Genomic DNA, 23,994 nt, shown 5'->3' with positions numbered 1-23,994 from the left:
CTTCACATGCAGTGGCCAAAGTACTGGAGTTTCAGCTTCAGCATCAGTCCTTCCAATGAACACCCAGGACTGATCCCCTTCAGGATGGAGTGGGTTGGATCTCCTTGCAGTCCTAGGGACTCTCAAGAGTCTTCTCCACCACCACAGTTCAAAAGCATCAATTTTTCGGCGCTCAGCTTTCTTCACAGTCCAACTTTCACATCCATACATGACCACTGGAAAAACCATAGCCTTGACCAGACGGACCTTTGTTGGCAAAGTAATGTCTCTGCTTTTTAATATGCTGTCTAGGTTGGTCATAACTTTCCTTCCAAGGGTGGTGGATAATATCTATCTCTTGCTGTGTTCCAAGCACTGCTTTAAGGGTTTTGGTTGTGATAAGTTATTTAGTCTTTACAATAACACCATTAAATAGAGACTATCAATATCAGGATTTTATAAGCTTAGCAGTGGCAGTCAAGAGAAGTTGTGACAGTCTCAAGGTTACCTAGTAATATATATATACATATATATATATGTATATATATATATATATATATATATATATATATAACTTGTAGCACTCAACCATGCTTAGTCTGTATCATGTTCTGTTCTGAGAGATTTTTTTATATGTTTAACATATTCAAACAACATGTAACACAACTATCAAATAAAATCCAGTAGCTATTATTATTGTCATTGAAAGTGGTGAACTAAAGCAGGAGATCCCTTGGAGAAGGAAATGGCAACCCACTCCAGTATTTCAGCCTGGAGAATCCCAAGGACAGATTAGCCTGGCAGGTTACAGTCTATGGGGTTGCAAATAGTCAGACACAACTTGACTTAGCAACTAAACCACCAAACTAAGGCACATAGGTGTTAAATTATTTGTCCATATTCATGTGGCTGGTAAATGATTAGTCTGGGATTGGAGGCCCACGTCCTGTCTTTCTCGTGAGGGTTAGAGCTGATATTTGAATTCTGGCAACCCAGCACCAGAGTTCATGCCTTACCATTTCTTTCTGCTGCCTTGCAGACAAAATGCACATGAGGTTTTTGGTAGAATTATTGAAGTCTGAGATGAGAAGAAACTTCAAAAGTGACCATCTATGGAGAAATCTATTTTACATCTCTTGCAAAATCCTCTCCAAAATGTTCTCAATAAGTTTTTGTCCAGACTTTCTTTGAACATTTTCACTAATAGAGAATATACTAACCCCAGGGGCAACTCATTCTATTTTGAGTTAATGTTATAAGAAAGTACTTTCCTCTATTGTGATGAAATTTGGATTCTTATAGGTGCAGCTAAAATCCTTTGAACCTGAATTGGTTCTCTGAAGTCACAAGAAATAAGTTTAATTCATTTTCCAGATGATAACCCTTTCAGTTTTTAAGGAATCGTCTCTGGTTTTTAGTTTCATGAACTATGCCATGTCTAACATGGCTCTGAGCTCTCTCACCATCCTAGACTCTCTCCTTTGGGTCAAAGACATTTTAAATGTTCCTCCTAAAACATGAAGGCAGCACATAATATTTCAGATATACTCTGAACACTACAGAACAGAGCAGGGCTAAAACTTTCCATTTTCTTCATGGAAATACTATCACGTAAAGGTTAAAAGAGTGGATGCTGAAATCACTGGCCAAATAGGGATCATAAGTGTACCCATTTGCTGAGCTGGTATGAGGATTAAGTGTGACTGCAGAGTTAAATACTTAGAAAACTCCCTGGCACATAGTATGAGCTCAGAAACTGCAGGTAAGATTATTTAAAAATCCAGGCACTTATTGAAGGTCTGCTAAATATAGACATTGACACTGCAAAGGGAAAATTATAGACCATATTCCCCAGGCATTTTCATTTAAAATTCTTGACTTATACTTCTTGGGAAGTGATCTACGATTGCATTTGATTTTGGAAAATAAAAAATTATGTCACACTGTGGACTCATAACTAGATAATAGGAAGGGAAAATCCTTGAGCCTTTTGAATGGCTGCTATGAAGTGCCACCTCTTCTATCCTATTGAAGGTCATCCAGTTGCATCCTGTCAAGATCTCTGGGGATCCTGGTTGTGTCTTCTGGGGTATTGGTTTTCAATCCAACCTCCAATGTCATATGTGCATAGGAGAAGCCTTCCATCAGCATCAGCAACCAAGTCAGGGATGAAATGTGAAGTGCAACAGAATCAAAAGCAGAGCCGGCAGCGACCAGGTAGAGAGCTTCCTTTGGGGAGTCATTTACGCAGTTAGGAATCCACCTGACTCTACTCACACCCAGAACATTTCTTCATCTTGCTAATAAGAACACCATGGGAGGCTTTTTCATGAGCCTTGTTTAAATCCAAATGTCTATTATTAATTTATATATCATTACCTGCTTAGTAATCCTAACTCAGTTTTTAAAGAAAAGGAGAGAGAGAGAGAGAGAGAGAGAGAGAGAGAGAAATAATCTTAGATGAGTGCTTTTGTTCTCAGGAAAGCTGTGGTGATTCCTAGTAATTACTGTTCTCTTCAATACAGGCTCTCAGAAGTCTTTCAAATAACCAGTTTTATAATCTAACCAGGGATGAATAGTAAATGTGCCTTTATAGTTCAAGATATACTTTTGCTTCATTTTGAAAGTTAAGACCTCATTTTTTTGTCACCAACCTTGTCTGCACCATTAACTGCCAGGACAGATAATGATGGCTTAGAAATCTCATTTACAAATTCTCTCAGAGTTTTGAAATCTAATTTTTCAGGACTTCAATACTTGAAGCATTTAAAAACATCCCTTACAATCACCTCATTGAGTTTGGTTTCAATTACTCTTCCCTGATGTTTTTCTATCCCTCTCCATTCTGGAAATCCCTCTTGACAGAGAAGTTGGCAACAAAATCTATTATTACACCACTAACCTCAAATTGATAACTTCCTTTGGGTTTTTGCTGTAAAAGAGTGACTTTGATTCTTCTCTCATATCCTTTATGTTTTTGTAACCTCTATTCTTTCTGACTTTAGTCTTTGAGACCATCCTCCTAGGTCTATGACATCTGTACATTTTCCAGGTATGGATCCTTTTGTACATGCAACAATTCCTTCCATGAATATTTGCTGAGTGACTGTTATTTCCCAGGCACTGTTGTAGGCACTGGGAATCCAACAGTGAATGAAACAATCATATTCCTTGATTCACAACTGAAACATGTTCAGTTGTGAATGAAATGATTTACATCCTAGTGTCCACTGTAAATCTTTGATTATTGGATTTATCTTCCCACTTTTTCTCCAGCTGAGGATGGAGTTTCTTTTACGTGCTAAGCTCTTAACTGTTGAGCCTTATCCAGCCCTTTTGAGAGGGATTTTTAAGTTAGAGTTTTGGGAACCTGGGACAATTTTCACTTTCTCTCCTTGAAATTTCTTGAAATAAGCCCACTGAACTTTCAGGTTAATATCTAACTTTTGTCCTGTAATGCTTCTGTGATTCTGTAAAACAAAATACAGCAATATGGGACCAAGAGGTTTTGCCATGATTCACATAGATGTTGGCACATGTGGAAGTGGGGTTTTAAGTTTCATATTTTTTAAAACTTCTTTTTCATTATTTCATTTTAATCATGCATGGATTTTTCACAAATATCTTGGTGATAACCTAGCAGAAAAAAGAGGAAATAGTTTTCTGCATGTGATCATATTTTTCATTGCCAATTTAAAATCTTGTCTACATTCCAGGAATAGTCCTGCCCTGGTCTATTCCATCCTTGTTATATGGACCTGGAGCATGCTACAATTTCCACTTGACCTGGCAGGTAAGTATCTGATGTTTGTTCAGAGAAACAGAAAATAACAGCTCTTGATTATGAAACTGTAGTGAAGCTAAGGAGTCATTTGAGAGGACTATTATTTTTTTTTTTTATCACTTTGATATCTCAGTGTTAGTCCCAGCTCAGTTTAGAAGAAAAGTGGGTTGAAACTCGGGAGGGCTGCCAGAACGTTCCCTCCGGGTCCCTGGTGAACCTGAGATAGTTGAGAAGATAAGAGCACAGCCTTATGTCCATTTCATACAGTTGTTCCATCACTTCTGCAAATTAGTTAGGAGCGTCCATTTTTCATCCATGAAATAGGGTTGATGATTGTTGTAGTGAGGGTTGAGTGTTCTTGTTGTGACAAAAATAAGATGTAGTTTGTAACGATTGTGCTTATTAGCATAGTTACTGGCATATGATATTTTTAAGGGATCATTTTCATTCTTTTGTCAGACGTTTGTATTAGAACTTCAAAAGGAATAAGAGCAGTTTCAGGACCACATGGAAAACTGGATTTTTTCCTCAATAATGGGTCTTACACACCCACTGGACTTATTTTAATAAAGACATAACCCCCCTAAGACTTTGCCAGAAGCAAACTGTTTCTCAGGCATTTCATACTGATGATCTAGTGCTACGTTATCCAGTACAGTACCCACTAGTCACATGTGGCTATTTAAAGTTATTAAAGTTAAATCAAATTAAAAGTTCAGTTCCTCAGTCGCATTAACCTGTTCAGTGGTCATACATGGCTGTTTTGTCAGCACAGATATAGAATGTGTGTTTTTTTATTAATACAGATGGTTTTATTGGACTGCATTGACCTGGAGTGAGCCTATAAATTCTAGGAGCCCTAGAATTTTCATGTGGCAATTCTCCTGGATGCCACTTCACTCTGAATAAGTTCTTGGATTGAATAGTTATATTTTCCTCAAGTCTGATTCCTCTCTTATGGTACCCTACCTGATGACCTCAGGGGTAGAATGAATCTTTGTACAAGGATATTTAATTTTTCTGCATCCTTTTTCGGTCCACTCCTATAGGCACAGAGGTTTCAGAGTTATTTTAGACCTTAGCATCCACTTTTGCAAAACAAAACTGTCAACAGAATAGATGGGAAGCATGGCTGTGGCTTTCTGGAAATGCTCAGAATCTAATTACGAGTTAATAACTGCAAACAAATGTATGCAAATAAATACACACACACACACACACACACACACACACACACACACACGTGCTCTATACCCATTGATCAGCTGGTGTCCTCTGCCAGAATATTAGGCACCATCAGTTTAGATGTTGAATGATACTCTTAGGAGATCCTCTGGGAGACACTTCCTGACCCTAACATCTTAGGAAAGGCTATTATTGATCTTATCTTGGTTTTTCTTTTGTCATTCCCTCTGCTCGTCCTCACCCTCCCATATCTTGCGGTTTACAGCCTCACTTAGAAAATTTTTATTTAAGAAAGAAATTTTGTAAACTTTCATGGGTGATAATGTTATGCAGCTGTTTGAAAAACAAAGACCAAATGTTACTTCTGACGAAATCACTATTGTATTTTCCAACAAACAGTACATTATGTGCACCCATATCAAAGCAGCTTCATAATATTTGCAGGCTCCAATAGACGAAGGCATTCTTTGTTTGAAAACTCCACGTGAAAGGCTGTATTATTATAAAAGGATTATTTTCTGCCCTTGACCCTGAATTAAATTTACATTAAAAAAATTAAAACAAAAAAGGTTGCGTTGTTGATTGGACCTCCTTTTGTTCAACTGGAAAATCAGTAATTATATCCAGTCTTTCTTGTAAACTGTGAAACAAAACCATAAGGAATTAGACAAAATAAAATAACAATGGCAGTTATTTGGGCTTTTTACCCACCACCATTAGAGAAATATGTTTAACATGACTTAAGTTTGAATTTGAAGAAGCACTTGAATTTTCACAACACAATTTACATAGAGGCCTGAGTGAGTCAGCCAGTAAATAGGTAGGTACTAAAGAAAGGATGCAGAAGGATCTTGGCCATGTATACTCTGGTTCATCTCCCAAATTTAGCAGCCAGGTAAGTCATACATTATCTTAAGGGAAAGACAGACAGGGAGAAAGGAGAGTTGCCAGGGTGTTAGTCTCATGGAAACAAAAAGAGTCAGGGAATAGGGGCCCCTCTCCTCAAAGGTATTACTGTTCTGCAGTTTTCAAAGGAGGAAACTGAGGCCCAGGCAGCCTAAGTAACTTGGCCAGCATCTTGCTGTTAGAAAGTAAGGAAGCCAGAAGAGGCAGCCAGACTCCCTGCCCCGAGGCCCAGAGCACCCTGCCACCCTGCTGCCTCCCTATGCTGCAGACTTCAGAGAGGGCGCTGTCTTCTGTTCTTTCCTATCTAGCTAGTTAATGGTGCTTCCCCAGTGTGAGGACTTGAAGGTGAGCTGAATTTTTTTTTACATGCATAGAAATTAGAGGCTGGTTTACTTTCATGTGTTTGATTGGACTTAAACCAGATGATCCAGTTTGAATATAAAATGATGAAGGATGTCCAATGGCAGGGTGGTTTCAGCTGTTTCTATGCCCCTGCCCAGCAGAATGAAACTACAAGCTCACTCCCAATCGTGAACTAGCGTAGCCCCAGTGTTTGATGGCCCTTTACGCACTCCATTCTCTCATGCATTTCAGAGACCTGCGTTAATTGGCCTGTCGTGTGTTTTCAGTACAGAATGTCGTGTGCCCCGTGTCCATGACAACGAGGGGGTTCTCCAGCCGATTCTTCTGCCAATACAGCGCCGACCTGTGGAACATCGGAATCAGCATCTTCATACAAGATGGTCCCTTCCTTGTTGTGCGGCTCATACTCATGACCTACTTCGAAGTGATCAACCAGATGCTGGTGTTCTTTGCTGCCAAGAATTTCCTGGTGGTGGTGCTACAGTTCTACCGCCTGGTGGTGTTGGCCTTGGACGTACGCGCTTCCTTGCGAAGTCGGCCAGAACGCCTGAAAGGAGAGCACGGATGCCCGGATGTACCTGCTGCGAGTGGGGTCTCACGTGGGGCCTGGCCAGGCAGTTCCATGGAGGCCTTGGCTGTTCCGTTACAGGCCTTGCGGGTCACCTCCGACGACTCCCACCCCACACCGTAGTTAGTCTCCGACAGCAGCGTGCAGCTAGACAGCTTGACTTTCTGGTTCATCTTTCAGACAGAATCTTTTTTTTTTTTTTTTTTAGCCTTGGCATATAATGATTTTCAAAAGAACAACATAAAAAGTGATCTTAAACCAAAGCTGAGGAATTTTCTTTTTTCAACAGAATGAAAAGAACTTTGATTAGTAGCTATCGCTACAACTTTTGTCTGATGGTATCAGATGTTAGAGTTGTTCAACGACCAAGAGATTTGTTTGTTTTGAACTGTTTGAAAAGCTGTGCACAGGGTTAGAGTGACATGCCCTCAAGAGATTTAATGCAGACAAACCGTCGCGGCTGTTACCTGAAAATAGAGCATCTTTGAACTTTGGCTCTATTGTCAGAGTATCTCATCTGATCTTTTCTGCAGTGTCCCTCTGACATCAAAAAATGTACATTCAGTGAATGTAGAACAAATGAAGGGGAAAGTGCCTTTAAAATTACCTCACTGTGGGCTGGAAACAGTGAAAATCTCTGCCCAGCTACCATAGCATCAAGAGCCCTATTCATCGCTGCATGGACTTTACCAGGAAAATCATTTTTCTGGGCTGCTGTGGTCTTCTGTCATGGTGCATATGCTCTTATGGAAATGTTATTGCTTTGGCTTGGGTGCTGCAAAATTCACAGCAAGCCATTTTGGTTACAGATCTACTGGTTGTGGAGCAGGAAATACTGGTAATGCTGACAGAGTCACAATTTCCACTCTGAACACGATTTGCAGTCTTCATCAGGATTTCCCTTAACTCCACTTTACCATTTTCTATATTGCCAACTCGAATTATGTGGGTTGATGCAAGAAAGCACTGAAGCAGTGAATAAAGGTATTTCAGGCCCTTTAAATGTTACCACAGTTGCTGGTGTCCGCTTGCAGTCCTGGGAGCGCCTCTGAAGTGCCACGGCTGGAGCCAGCCTTTGGTCTTGGGAAGATGGTGGTGATGGAGGCTTGCATTAGCCCTCCCCACCACCGACAGCCCTTGATGAGTGACGGGGGTCAGAAAATGCCACAGCAGTGTGGAAATCAGGAAATTCGCTTTTCTTCCCTGCATTAAGACTGCATTTCCCCAGTACTGAAATAGCTGTATTTTCCTTTCATATGCCTCCATACGTTCCAGTTGGAGGTGATTCAGAACCTTTTAAAATGATTTTTGCTTTTAAAGATACAGTGTGAAAACTTACCTGGCTTTATAGCAGTAATTATATAAGGCAAACAACTTGAAAACTGTTCCTTTAGGGTTCAAAGCATAATTCCACCTTGTTATTATGCTCAGGATTTGAAAGGGACATTAAAGATAAGGCAGGGTGTGACTTTACATTGGATATGACCTAAGGACACCCAACTGGGACAAATTTTATCTATAAATCTGTGTGACATGATATCTGTTCAACCTGTTTAATAGTTGCATAGACAAACTTTTTATACAGAAAAATTAATATTTTTCAGTTAATAGTTTCTTCGGTGCTTGGTAATGTTTCTGTTTCTTTCTTTTCTTCCTCATGTTTTTAATTTTAACAATATGATTGCAAAATTACACATGAAAGTAATAGAGTACATTTATAATTTTCCATAATAATTTTATGAAAAGTTAACATCAGGAAATTGTATTTGTATAAAGAACTTGATAACTTTTAAGGGCATGTTATTTAAAATGCTTAGTAATTGAACACAAACTAATAACTTCTATTTATAAAGACACTTAGCAGGATCTGTTTTTATGTTGACTGTCTTATGTTCCAGCAAAACAAATATTGGGCCTCTAAAAATAGATCAAGTATGAAGAAGTATGGTTGTTGTGCAGATATTTTTAAAATGATTTTGAATCTGAGACTTGGCTTGGCTCAGTGAATGAGTTTCTAGTGTTTAAGTATTTTGTAATTAGCAATCCTCCAAAGGCCTGGGGAAAAGAAAGTCAAGTCTAGCTTTACCCCACTGCCAGGAAAGCAAAGAGCACCCAAGACAATCTTAGCAAGTACGTGCATGCTAAGTCACTTCAGTCATATCCGACTTTGTGCAACCCTACGTACTATAGCCCACCAGGCTCCACTGTCCGTGTGATTCTACAGGCAAGAATACGGGAGTGGGTTGCCATTTCCTTTTCCAGGGGATCTTCCTGACCCAGGGACTGAATCCACACCTCCTGTCTCCTGCTTTGGCAGGCAGGTTCTTTACCACTAGCGCCACCTGGGAAGCTGTCTCAATAAGTAGTGGTGGCAAAAGAGACAGATGCTCTGCAAGATTTTCCAGGAAAAACTATTAAGGGAAACATCTGTTAACCTGACTGCCAAAACGGCCACTCTCTTGGACCTTTTTTCATAGTCAAGATAATCTATATTCATTTAGTTTATTGAAAAATAAAACCTAATTCCAGATTGTATGCCTAGGACCCTTGATGAAAACTTAAAACTTAACTTAGTTAATTGCATGTTTTTATTGTAGTTTGCTAAATATTGTAATGTTTGAAAACATCCTTTTATAGTATTATGGATGTTTTCTAAACTATTAAAACATTTGTAGTATTTTCTGTAAAGTGCCCTGGACAGCAGTTACTTCCCAGAGGCTGACATTCTGGGACCGGCTTCTGCTTTATCTGTACAACATAACTGACTTATATCATTCCTATAATGCAATACAGGCCATCCCTCTCTACCAACCCCTCACAGACACAAAACATCCATATCCTCACCACTGAACAAAGTGGCTTATTTGTGGTTGTTGGTACTGTTGTTATTATTACTGTTGTTGCTATTACTTGCTTGATGAACTCAATTGAATGTCCTTCCTAAAAACGTACCACTTCATTTCTGAGAAAACACAGTGACGCTGTGTGGAAACATGCCTCATGATCATCTTCTGGACTTTCTTTACTTCCTAGAGGACGTGACTTGCCACTGCAAGATTAGAGAACTGTCTTTCTCTTTTGACTACTCTGTTAATTTTTATTTAAGCTGGAACAGATAACATGAGGAAATGGAAATTTTTGTTGGCCAATAATATTCTTTCTAATCTTCCAAAGTGAAGATTGTTACACAAATGCATCAGTTAGTTCTGTTGTAGTTCCACTAACAAAGTGAAGGGTAGGAGCACTTCAGGCTTTTGAAGACTAAAAGGATGTGGCCAAAAACTATCAGGATTCAGTATCATAATAGTAATTGTTAACTTGTTATTTCATAGATCTTTCAAAGCCTAGGGAAGGCATGCATTTTAGTGCACATATTTTGGGATTTCCACCAAGGTTTCAGAGTTCACACTGACTCTTGTTATCTTCGGCAGTTGATCTCAAGACTCTTAATTAACTCTTCTGTTAAGAGAGAGAAAGGATTGCACAGAACCACTGTTCCACCTTCATTCTACATATATGTATGACATACACACTGACATACATCTAGAGCCTTAGATATGTCAATGAAAAGCCATACCATCTAGAAATCTAAAAACAGAAGAGACCATTACTTTTTTTTTCTCTAATTTTAAGCTTTGTTTTTTTACTTAATGTACATTCTGATCCTCTCTCAGTAACATCTGATTTGAAGTTAAACTAGGCAGCTTGAGGATGTTTATAGTTTTGAGGCTTTAAATTATTCATATGATGGGAGTAACTATAAACAATGTTTAAATAACTCTTGCACACTTATATTTCATGGGTGTCCATCCTCTGAATCTTTCTTACTAGAATATTTTATAAGAATATTTGCTGTGACTTATTTATATTTATACTATTTTGCTATGAATGGCATTTGTATTGTATACATTAAATAGTTTGTGTAGAACTCTATCAATGTTTGTTTTTTTGCCTCCATTTCCTATCCCTGTTCTCTACTGTAATTCATTTCATTTAGTTTTTAAGCTCTGGCTTAAAAAGAAAACTGACTTATTTAGAATGTGATGAAAGTGGCATTTCAAACTAGTGAGGAAAGATTGACCAATTTTATAAATGATGTTGGGAAATTCTGCAAACCATCTGGAAAAAATAAAGTTAATTTTTTATCTCATGCAATATATAGAAATAAATTCCAGATGGACTGAAGATCTAAGTGTAAAAGTGAAAACTCTAAAATATTAGAAGAAAATACGGAATGTATCTTTAGCACTGGGGGAGTGGGAAATACCTTCCAAGGCAAGTTAGAAACCCCAGAAGCTATGAAAGAAAAGAATGACAGATTTTCCTGTGTAAAGATTTAAACTTCTAAATGGCAAAAGGTATCATCAATACATCATTAATACCTTCTTTTATGGAGAAGGGTGTCAGTGCACTCAGAGAAGAGAAATGACAGGTAGAGAAATCAGAATGGAAGAGCCAAATTGATCATTTACTTATAGATGATTGTGTCCTGAATAGCCAGGAAAAGCACAAAAGAATCTAAGAAACTATTACAAATCTGAAATTATACAATAATTAATAGCTTTTTTATATACAAACATCACATAGAACATAAATTTGAAGAAGAGATTTCCATTATAATATGAACTAGAACCATTAACTACCTAGGAATAAACTGAATAAGAAATGTACCAGATTCATGTGAAGAAAATTTTAAAATGACTTTGAGGACCCTCAACAAATAATTTAACAAATAGAAAGATACATTCTATTGGGGAATGGTAAGAAGTCTTGATATTTTAGGAAGTATCAATTTCTCCTAAATTGATCTATAAATTTAATATAATTTCCAGAATAAATCAAGATTTTAATTCTAATAACTACACAAATTGATTCTAAAGATATTATGATTAAATGAGCATGAAATAATAGCTGGAAAATACTAAACGGGGGAAAAGAATTAGAGAGTGTGCTTTCATTAGACTTATTAAATAAGCAAGATAATCTGATTCTGTCAAGAAGAAAAGTGAAAGAGAACAAGGTCAAGAAATAAACTGAAATACATAAAGACTTTGATAAAAGATAAATCATAAATAGTGATAGACTACTATAAGAGGTTTAAGGTTTGAATAATATTAAATTGGATTCCTACCTCAATCCTTATATCTAAAACATTTCCAGATGGATAAAAGAATTAAACATTAAAAATAAAAAACAGAACTATGTTTTTACAATTGTAATGGTGAGGATGTTTTCAAAGCAAGATATAAAACTAAGCAACCATAGATGATACATATATTTCAACTTGCAAAATTAAACATTTTATATCATAAAAATACCATAGTGAATTTAAAGGTTGAACAAAAAACTGGGTAAATATTTTTGCAACAAATATAACAAAGCATTAGTTTTCTTAATGAGCAAACAGCTCTCACAAATAAGCAAAAGCAAAAAAAAAAAAAAAAAAAAAAACCTTTGGAAAAATGAACAAAAGATGTTAAGTATACGGTTCACAGCAGAAGATATTATTAAGAAAATGCAAATCAGGCTTCCCAGGTGGCTCAGTGGTAAAGAATATGCCTGCCAATGCATCAGATGCAAGTTGGATCCCTGGTCCAAGAAGATCCCACAGGCCATACAGCAACAATGCCCATGCACCACAACTCTTGAGTCTGCGCTCTAGAACCTGCGAGCTGCAACTGCTGAACCCACGTGCCACAGCTACTGAAGCTCACGTCCTAAAGCCTGTGCTTTGCAACGAGAAGTCACTGCAACGAGAAGCCCACTCATTGCAACTCGAAAGTAGTCCCTGCTCCCCACAACTAGAGAAAAATCTGAGTAGCAATGGAGAGTCAGCAGAGCCAAAAAATAAATACATAAAATTTTTTTAAAAAGAGAATGCAAATCAAACCACAGTGAAATACCATTTTTCAAATGCAGACTAAACTACAAGATACAGTTTTTCAATGAAGAGTTTGGTGAAGATTACAAAAAAAAATTTATTGAATGCTCTATTAGAAGGGATTAAGGGAAGAGGCATCTTTTTCATTGCTGGTGAGGACGCAAATTGGTACAACTCCTTTGGAAGACAATTTGGCAGTATCAGTCAGAATTAAAAATACATTTATCATTTGACCAGCAAAGTCAACTTCTAAGAATGTATCCTGCAGATAAATGTGTGCAAAAATATATACACAAGCCTGTTCAGAGTAGGATTTTCTATAACAGCAGAAGAGTGCCCATTAATAGGGTTATTATTAAATTAGGGAACATATATACTACATAATGGGCTTCCCAAGTGGCACTAGTGGTAAAGAATCTGTCTGCCAATGCAGGAGACATAAGTTTAATCTCCGGGTAGGGAAGATCACCTGGAGAAGGGAATGGCAACCTGCTGCAGTGTTCATGCCTGGAAAACTCTATGGGCGGAGGAATCTGGTGGGCTACAATCCATGGGGTTGCAGAGTCGGACACAACTGAGCACACACATATACACACAACTATACCTCTATAGAAATAAACACATAAATGCCAAATATCTAGCGGCTGTAGAGTTCAAAGAATTGGACATGACTGAGGGAGTGACACTTTTACTTTCACACTACATACAACTATGTAGGTTTTAAAGAGAATGGAGTAGATCCATAAATGCTAATAAGGAACAATCACTTAGATATTTTATTACATAAACTAAGGGAGAAAACCATGAGCAAACTCTTTATAAATGTTACCCATGCCTTTACTGGTAGCTAGTACAACGTGGTGGGCGGCCGTCTATGGGGTCGCATAGAGTCGGACACGACTGAAGCGACTTAGCAGCAGCAGCAGTACATGGATAAAATGATGCTCAAGCTTCCAATGCTTATGGGCAGCCCCTCATTTTTTTTTAATCTAATGTTTTCTATAGTTTGAACACCTCAATTATGTATTACTTTCACAATTTTAAAGGCCATTCATTATTCACAAAAAAGAAATCTCACCACCTGCCATTGCCACCAGTATTATTTTGCAATTAAAGGGAAAGCACACTGATCTTTTTCACCCAACAAAGGATGATTTTAGATGCATTAGATAAATGAAGACTTAAGACACGTCAAATTCTGCTTGTTTATGAAGTGTCAAACCTTGGGAAATGAAAGAATGAATATATCTAAAAGAACCCAGAAAAATCAAACTGACCAAGATGACTCATTGGGTCTTGATGAACACCACAGAGACCACTTTGCAAGGGCCAGTCTGACACTTTTGCACTCCCTGACATTCATACAAGCAAGACAAACCATAGAGGAATTTCACATTGAATTAGAAAGTCGAGCGGATTTCCCCAAGAGAAAGAGAATGAACTAAAGGAACCCTAAAAGAGTAAACTTCAGAAGGAATCTATGCATCTGTTTCCAAGTTCATATTCATAGCCCATACAATTTGTTTATATAAACTTCTTTAGATTTTGGTTAAATATTAACTAAATTTTCAATGGATGGTGGTAAAGTGATCAAGTGGATTGTATGCAAATCTGATCAAATCACTGTGGAAAACAAAAATTTCTAAACCAACCATATGTCAGGTATCATATAGTTGTTGTATCTAAACTATTTCAGGCAAAGAAAATTGGATTTATGAGACAAAATATGTTTTCTCCGTGGAGGCAGTTGTTCAGTTTCCACCAAGTAGATGGCTGGAGAATTTGGATGGTTGTGGTTCTGGGATCTTGGGGGTTGTTTCTACCTTCTGGCAAAAAGTGTTCTTTCTAGTATTCAAGGGTTCCCATGTGACCCGAGTGACAGCTAACAGCTGGGTCAAAAGCTATAATTATTTCATCAGCTCTCTTGGTTTCAACTAACTCCTATCAATACCTAGTTATCAGCCTTTAACTTCAACCTCTTTCCTGGACTCTATGCCTAGATTTTCATCTCCTCCCCCTACCCCAAATATTCTGCAAGCATCACACTCTCAGTATATATAGAATACATATTGTACCATGCTCACATTGCATTATATCCCCTTCCTGTGTTCCACATAATGGCTAGTAGCCACTAGCCCCTCAGGTACCCATACTAAAACTGGAGATATCCTTGACCCTTGGCTCTTCTTTCTTATCCTTCCTACATAAGGAAGGATCTTCAAATTCTTCCAGTTTTATTGCTTATCATTCCTTTCAACGTATAACCTGCCTCTTTAGTTCAATTGTTATCATCCTAATTTAGTGTCTCATCACTTCTTACCTCGCTGACCACAGTCATTTCTCAAATGGTCATTCAACCTCCTGCTTTAATCCCCCATAAAAATATTCCAAACTGCATTCAGAACCATCCTAAAAGGCACAATTTAGCACATGTCTTTTCTATTTAACACTTTGATGATGTCTTGCTTTCAACAAGATCAAGCATAAAGTCTGAAGGAAATCATTTAAGACCTATCATAAGTTGACCCAAAACTGACTTTTCAATCTCATTTTCCATCACTGTTTTCTCTCCCTCACACACACACACATTCACACATGCAACTGCCACCATAATGTGCTACTCATGATCTCCTAAATTTGCTATTATCCTTTACTTTGCTGGGGCTTCGCAGGTGGTGCAGAGGTAAAGAATTCACCTGCCAAAACAGGAGCTGCAGGTTCGATCCCTGGATTGGGAAGATCCCCTGGAGGAAGAAATGGCAACCCACTCCAGTATTCTTGCCTGGAGAATTCCATGGACAGAGGAGCCTGGAGGGCTACAGTACATGGGGTCACAAAGAGTCTGACACAACTGAGCGAGCTTTTTTACATTGCTATGTGTTTGCATACTTTGCTATTTCTTTTCTTCAGTGTAACAATGCTGTCTATTGCCACCACTCCATTATTAATTCCTTGTCGACTCACCCCTCAGCTCTTGTGGGTGGCCCATTTCCCCACCCAAAGTTGATATTTAGGGGAGGAAGAACAACCCCATCAGCAAAGATTATTCTGCATCCTAAGGGCACCCAAGAAAGTGAGCACAGGCATCTTCTAGGAGCAGAGACATCCTCCATCCGGGGTCCCTGGTTTCTAGGCTTTCCTTTAAAGCAGCAGTGCTGATGAAAACATCAGGTAAGACAACGTGGATGTAGAGCTGTGGGCTTTGTCACTTATCATGGTCATGGAAAAGAATCTAGAGGAGAAGAGACAGATCAGTGGTCCCCAGAAGTCTTCCCCTCTTCTCAGATCTGGCTGAACGAGGTAGTTTCTCCTGTATTACAGGTAGCTGTAGTCTTACAGCTTCTCTTCAAACTGTCTTAGTGATGTTTTCCCCTGCTGATTATGAAGTGCCCCCCTTTTAACAACACATCTCACTCAGCAATGATCTCCAGCTCTGGTAGAAACCTCCACAAAAGCTTCAGAAGGCTCAGTGCAAAGACCACATCTGCCTGCTTCCTGGACCAAGCCACTCACCTTAACTCTGTACTGACAGCACTTTGCACTTGTCTCTTTCCCAGTGGTTATCATGATATATGCAATGACTTGTTTATGTCTCTGTGAGCTGTCTGAGGCCGTGGGCCATGTCTTAGATTCTATTATAACCACTTCACTGCTCCAGACACACTGGAAGTTTGTCTGTTTACAGAATTCACCAAGCTTTTCTATTTGGGAGTCTTTGTTCTATTGCTGCTTTTACCTGAGACAACTCCCACTCCTTCTCCCATTGCCCCAGAGCTGGCTCCTTCTTTTCATTTGGATTCCAGCTTAAGTGCAGGGTCCTCAGAGAGATCATGTTTTCCCTTTCTGAATAATCTCCATCACCTCTATCTTTATTTAATTCCTAGATTTTATCACTAGGGGAAATAATCTCTGCTTTATAAATTTATTTGTTTATTGTCTATCCTCAGTCAGTTCAGTCACTCATTCATGTCCGACTCTTTGCGACACCATGAAACGCAGCACGCCAGGCACCCCTGTCCATCACCAACTCCCGGAGTTTAGTCAAACCCATGTCCATCGAGTCAGTGATGCCATCCCACCATCTCATCCTCTGTTGTCCCCTTCTCCTCCTGCCCCCATCCCTCCCAGCATCAGGGTCTTTTCCAATGAGTCAACTCTTCGAATGATGTGGCCAAAGTACTGGCCTATAATGAAAACCTAAAGGTCAAGTGTACCTATCTTGTTCATCTCTGGGTCCCCAGTGGGTGGCACATAATAGCTGCTAAAAAACTACTTGTGTGTACATTACTTCTCTGTGCTTATTTTCATCTATAGTTTTTAATAAAATTAAAATATGTTTTTACATAAAACATATTTATGTATATACTCTGCTTTGTTCATGTATCATTTTTGAGTTTTTCCTAATGTCAATTATTCTTCGATAATATAACACCAAGAAACTCTTCTGCATGAATGTAGAAAAAGACCTAATCACCATTTTTTTTAAGATTCCATATATAAGCAATATCATATGATATTTGTGTTTCACACAGGGAACTCTACTCAATATTCTCTAATGACATATAGGAGTAGAATCTAAAAAAGTAGATATATGTATAACTGATTCACTCAACTATACACCTGAAACTAACACGACATTGTAAGTCAACTATACGCCAATAAAATTAATTAAAAAGGAGATCTCCTCACCAAACACCATAGGCCTTTCCAGCCATCTTCCTCTTCAGCACTGGGCCTTGGGTTCCTGGAATGCCTTTTCTTTGTGGCCACTCCCCTAGTGATGTGAGAATCCTCACCTCCCATTTCTCATCTTTTTTCATTACTGGTTCCTTCTTTCCATGGGTCTGTCAACTCCTTCACTTTCTAAATGTGCAAGTTCCAGCTCATCCATCTGGCTGATCTTCCCCCTTGCAATCCCACTCCCATCAGTGGCCCCTTAAGTCTATAGCACCAGTTGCTCCCCAAGCATCTTTTTCATGTTGCCATGGCAATGATCTCCTGGTGCTCCCAGCCCACCATGTCCACAGCTGGATTCAAACTGTGTCCTCTCCCAGTGTGTGTATGTATGTATGCATGCTCAGTTGATTCTGACTCTTTGTAACCCCTTGGACTGCAGCCCGCCAGTCTCCTCTGTGCATTTTCAGGTAAGAATACTAGAGTGGGTTGCCATTTCCTCCTCCAGGGTAGCTTCCCAATCCAGGGGTAGAACCCGTGTATCCTGCATTGCAGGTAGATTCTTAACCCACTGAGCCATCAGGGAAATCAGCCCTTTTCTTCAACCCATAATGTTTGTTAACAAAACCACCAACCTTCCAGTTATTTTGGCTCAGTCTTAGTTGTCATCTTTGATTCACCTCATTCACCTATTTGCTGAATCCTATTTCTTTTTTTGCATAGTGAATAGAATTTTGCTGCTTTTCTCTGATTATACAAATCATACATGTTCAATGCAATGATTTCAAACATATAGAAAAGAGGGCAAAAATCACATGGGATCCCACTTTACTGAAATGTTCATCATTAATCATTAAAAATAATAATCATTCTTTCATGAATATTTTATTTCAGATAGAAAAATGATGATAGATGGATAGATAGATAGATGGATAGACATAGATAGATGACAGCTAGCTAACTAGCTAGCTAGCTAGCTAGATGAGTTCATATAAATGGGATAATATACTAATTAAATCTTTAAAGATAAAAAAAATACCAAAGAGTTGCAAAAACTGTGGGTTAATTTATATTTTTATGATGAACAACTTCAGCTCTTCATCTTGTCAGTATTACCTCTATGAAAGCATTGCATAACCTCATGTGGAAGAACGAAGATTACCTGTTTTAGGGTTTCGTGAATTTGAAGCCTGGAACCTAACCCTGTGGAAGCTCTGGAATTGGGACCTTGCTTTCTTCATTTGTCTATGCTCCACGTTGACTTTTATGGTATCTGTAGAATAATATTTTGCCCTATGACTGATCAATGGCCTCAACAAATGTCTTTTAAAGTCTATCACATATAAGCCCCTGCCAGCTATGCGAGGGACACACAAATGAATAAGTCATCACCCTTGCTTTTGAGGAAATTTATATCTATGGCTTTTACACACACACACACACATACACACACACATACACACACACACACACACACACACAAATGGTACTATATCTTTGCGAAACTTCATGCCCTATCACCTGCCTTCATGCCTGTGAAGGGTTCATTTTAGTTCTCTCTGGGTTTTGTGTAGGACCTAAGTTTCCAGCCAAGCTCCCAACATATACTTGGAAATATTAGAGGGGATGCAAAAAAGAAAAGAGATCTGAGAGGGCCAATTTAAAAGAAATGAAAGTTGTTTGTTTTCTGAAAACATGTTTCGTAGGTGATGGCTGTTAATCACTGTGGAACAGTCTCTGTAGGACCCCTTGAACATTTCAAGAGCTCATCGTGGACCTGGAATGATTTTGGAGATAATCTTTTCTCTTCTTTTCAAAGGATGCAGCTGTTCTGGAGAGGTTTTGTCTGAACTCAGCCATATTTCCAGGCTCAAAGTGGTGGTACACTACTCATGTGAAAGCACCACAGAAGACTTGAAAGCACTATTCGGGCCTTCAGAATCACCTAAAGTGTGTTCCCAGTACATGTCCAGGACAAAAGATGCTCATCTGTCACATGTGAGGGAGCAGTGACATTTATTTTTACAGATTCAGTGGGCTGAAAGGAAGACTTAGTGGGCACATCACATTCTGGCAATCTCCATCACAGCAAAAATCTCAGAAAAGGAAGACACACAGGGTCTATACTTGCAGATTGCAACCTCTTTCATTAACTCCGCAAAAAGTTTAAGATTAAACTTCAGCAATCTAGGACACAAAAGCTTTAGAGAAAACGCTGGCTGGGGAAAATGTCAGTCATATTTAAGAGCAGATGTCCACCACTTCTCTCGGGGGAAGCAGTCCATTAAGCTGCACGCTGCTGAATCAGATGTGACAAAAAAAAGTTCATTCAGCCCAGTGTATTTTGGCTTGAGAATTAGCAGCCTGAGCTGCTGTGGCTGATATTTTTGGATCTGCTGTTGCTTCTACTCTCGAGGCTGTTGAGTCAGACCTGACTGAGCGCTCAGACATCCCTGGATCTGCGGCACACTCACGCCTCTTCATAGCCTAAGTGCCAGTGATCTACAGCATCCTGGTAATTCCTGTTTGAAAACTGCACACCTACCAGCCCAGATGTAAACTCAGCACCAAGCAAAATCAGCTTCCCCTTGAGTCTGTGTGCTCTGTGTCCTTCCTCAGAAGACTGAACATCCCAGTGCTGAGACATTTGTTATCCTGTGTGTGACACCTCTGGGGGTGACAGCCACATTCATCAAAGCTCCAGTCCCTTAAAGGCAGAATGTTCAGGAACTATCTGAGCAGCTATCAGAGAATTCATCCTTGCCTCATGACTTTTCGAAAACTTAATAAAAATCTTCTTTTCAATCAAAATCTTCCAAAGGATACAGACCTCATTTCTCTAATTTCATGGAGAAGCCAAAGCAATTATCAACCAGTTTCTATGTTTTAGCTTCAATTGCCTTACCGATATTCTTTTACTCATGTCATGCTGTTGATTTCCTTTCCGATTTGCTCACACAGGATTTTACTCAAGACAGATTCTGCTCTTTGTTTGTACTTTGAGTCACATACCTTTGGAGCCTTTGAGCTTGAAGGGATGTTAGATCTTCTTATCTCTTTGAAGGCGAAGAAATGAAAGCTGGAAGAAGGGAAGGGGCATCCTAGGTTTACTCTCATGAATGGCGCATTCAAGATCAAATGACCTGTGCACAAAAGCAAAATACATACAACAGAACAAAAAATTAAACATGTTTAGTTTCCTGCTAATAACATAGCATTTATAACACCCTTAAGATAATCTTCCTTGCTCAACATTTCAGAGTTTACCCAAAGCTTTCACACAAACTATTTTCATCCTCACAACCATTCTGGATGCAAGGTTTGTTTTGTTTTCTTAAACAACTGAGGAAATGAGCACTCGGGGTGGTCAAAAGGCTAGCAAAGGTCACATCTTTGGGCCTGAATGACAGCTCAAGTCCAAAAGTTCAGCTCCACAGGCAGGAACACAATACAAAATGATTCTATCCATCAGTGAGCAGCAGTGAGCACAAACCTACTTCACAATCTAAATTGATTCGCTTTTCCCATTGGTCTGAAATTTTCCAAACTTAGCTTTGACCAGCAAAATTGTCCTGCTGTTGCTGGAAGTGGGTCCAAGCCTCTTCCATAAGATGACAAGAACATCTGTCAGTGTCATCAGAATGGGACAAAACTACTGATTTGCTCCCAAGAATTCCGATCCTCAGGAATATTAAAGTATCGGGTTGGCCAAAAGTTTATTTAGCCAAGATGCTATGGAAAAACCCAGATTAGCTTTTCAGACAACTCAATAATTTGTCTCCTTCTTCCCAAAGAGAGAATTGTGTTGTCTACATTTGTTGAAAGAAAATTGCTCCTGTTGTTTCTGTGGTCCTGGGGTTAATTATGCCATACTGTTTTCTTTTAATTGTCTCCTTTTCTGTATTTAATGGAATTAGAAAAAATAGAACTCATTTTTCTTCATTCCCATACGGAAACCCCTACCGTATTTCCTTAGACGAATTAGTAAAAGACACTCTGACAGGGAAGATGTGGGATTGTTTTACAGAGGGCCTTTTGGGTTTCCCTGACACAGAATCTTCCCCACCTTCTCCCTTCCAAGCTCTTCCTCTTCTGTAGAAGCACTTTAGGTCACAGGGCCATGAGTTTTTAACAGGTAAAAGTGACCAAGTCTTCCTTTTTATTCTTTCTCTGACTTCTTCATTTACATAAATTAAAACCCATTCTAAACTGGCTTCTTCCTTGGCATGAAAACAAGCTCTTCAAGTGCTCAGGAAATGCCCAGTCACCTCATCCTGGGACTTTGGCTTCCTCAACTTTTTGTTCCTCAATTTCTCATGCATGTCTCTTGAAGACTGGTAATATTTTTTTTTTTATGTAAAATATGAATTGGTAACCTTGGAAAGTCTGAATTGCATCCAAAAGGAATTCATTACTGAGTGGGGGTGACTTTGACTTTCATGAAAATGAGTGCTCTGAAATCATCAGCTTTGGAAAATAATTCATTACACTTTTAAATTTTTTTTTTTTTTTGGTGGTGGTGGAGTGGATAAAGTGCCTTTTCATAAAAGCACCTCTTTTATGAGTATCCCATGTGACCTACCTCTTATGAAAGAAAATGTTAGGACAGTCGGCTATTTGGAAACATTGTACGTGCAAGCTTTTATGCTGACTTTCACTGAGAACGAGATGAATCATGAATACTTAAAAATATTTCCCCATGGTTCTGCTTAAATCCTAGTTAATTGTTTCACAGTATCCACCTGGGGGAAGCCATATGCAATATGGGTTTGGGGGTTGGTGCTTCCAAGGACTGTCCAACTCTGTGGCCAGTGAGGATGCTGCTCCCTCCAATTTTCATCCCAGTCCTCACTTGTCTCATTATCTGGGCAGATTCACTCATGTCTGTCTTTCTCTGGGACAAAAGAATACATACCACCACCCCAAGTAATTTGCAGGTTAACAAAAGTTATGAGATTTTTCCTTAACTTAGAAAACTTACATAATAGAACAGAGTATATATTTCATATATTGAAGATGCAGATTTTTAAAATTTAATATTCTATCATATCTGCTTCAGAAATCTTTGATATTAAACACATAAATAAAATAGGAATGAAGGGAAAATCCACTTTGTATGCCTTCTCAATGGGATTCTCTCTCCCTCCCTAGAGGTACACACTCATAAATTTGGGATATATTCTCCCAGCCCATGTTTTTATATCTTCATTACCCATCTTTAAACATTTTGTAACACTCGAGGTAGATGATTCTGTTTGTCCACCTAATCATTGTCATTCCTCTCTTCTCTTCTATCAGGACCCTGGTCTTGCCCAGGAAGCAGTGTCCAAGAAGGCCATTCATCACCTCCTCCTCCTGGCTCTTGTGCAGCTAAACAGGAGAGGGGAGGGGAGCAGAGGAGAGGATATGACCTAGTTTTGGTCAAGGAGGTGGAAGCAGAATTTCGGAAGATAAAGCTTCTGGCAAAAAAACCCCATCATTTTCTTGGTAAGAGTGTGTATATTCAGATTCAGATTCAGAGTCACCTTCTACCCTCCCTCTCTATGGACCTGATGCATGAATGCACTGTGTGTCATGGAGGCTCTCATCACCTTGAAGATAAAAGAAAGATAGAATGAGCTTTAGGGAAGGAACTCTGGTTGTAGGTTTGAGGACCCCAGAAAACTATTGTCAAGCTCTCCATCAGAAATTGACTAATTAAACATATTTACAAGTGATCATCATATACCCTGTCCCCTTTCTGGACCATAGTCAGCTCAGCTCAGTTCGGTCATGTCCAACTCTTTGTGACCATGAACCACAGCATGCCAGGCCTCCCTGTGCATCAACAACTCCCAGAGTTTACCCAAACTCATGTCCATCAAGTCAGTGATGCCATTCAACCATCTCACCCTCTATTGTTCCCTTTTCCTCCTGCCCTCAATCTTTCCCAGTGTCAGGGTCTTTTCAAATGAGTCAACTCTTCGCATCATGTGGCCAAAGTATTGGAGTTTCAGCTTCGACATCAGTCCCTCCAATGAACACCCAGGACTGATCTCCTTTAGGATGGACTGGTTGGATCTCCTTGCAGTCCAAGGGACTCTCAAGAGTCTTCTCTGGACCACAAGAACTGATTAATTTTATAAACGCCCTTTCCCTTCACTTTGTGGGACCTGACTGATGGCTTCTTGGAGCTACCTTCATACGGATCTCCTTCAGTTGAACTCTTACAAGACAAAATTGTAAACCTTGATTTGGTTAAGTCACTGCCACTAAATTTCTGCAAACACAGCCAAACACAATCCTAACTGCTGATATTTGTTTTTTGTTTTGTTTTTTCTTTTAAGACTCTTGAACTTCCCTGGTGGTCTAGTGGCTAAGACTCAGCACTTCTGATGCAGGATACACGGATTCTATCCCTGATCAGGAAAGTTCCATGGCCTGCCTCTCCTCCCACCAAAAAAGATTCTTAGAGAAATGTTGGTACCCTAACAAGCTGTTTTATAACTTGCTTTTTTCGCTCAGATTGTGTTTGACCTCTATCCACTTTGGAACATATCTAGTTCACTTATTTTTAAATTTATTTTCTCTATTCATTTCCTTTTTATGAGTCTTTAGAAACTTTTCATCATTATCAAAATATTGTTCTGCATAGCCCCATGGACTCACATACAT

At 39.0% G+C, this 23,994-nt stretch overlaps 1 protein-coding gene across 2 annotated transcripts in view; it reads left to right on the top strand.

The window, feature by feature from the left end:
- Positions 1–10,718, top strand: part of TMEM26 (transmembrane protein 26) — a 69,045-nt gene extending 58,327 nt beyond the window's left edge. The window contains exons 5-6 of one of the 2 annotated variants that reach the window (XM_070470702.1): positions 3,696–3,772; positions 6,489–10,718. In XM_070470702.1, coding sequence (XP_070326803.1) covers positions 3,696–3,772; positions 6,489–7,006 — 595 coding nt within the window. In that variant the 3' untranslated portion in view covers positions 7,007–10,718. Of the gene's footprint in view, positions 1–3,695; positions 3,773–6,483 lie in introns of both variants that reach the window. The other variant, XM_020899683.2, reaches the window with a different exon arrangement.
- The last annotated feature ends 13,276 nt before the right edge of the window (positions 10,719–23,994 follow it).

The sequence above is a fragment of the Odocoileus virginianus genome, chromosome 7 (genome assembly GCF_023699985.2).
Source record: "Odocoileus virginianus isolate 20LAN1187 ecotype Illinois chromosome 7, Ovbor_1.2, whole genome shotgun sequence".
In the NCBI taxonomy this organism is placed as follows: Eukaryota; Metazoa; Chordata; class Mammalia; order Artiodactyla; family Cervidae; genus Odocoileus; species Odocoileus virginianus.
Note: the sequence above shows the minus strand (reverse complement) of the source record. Positions and strands in the feature narration are given on the sequence as shown.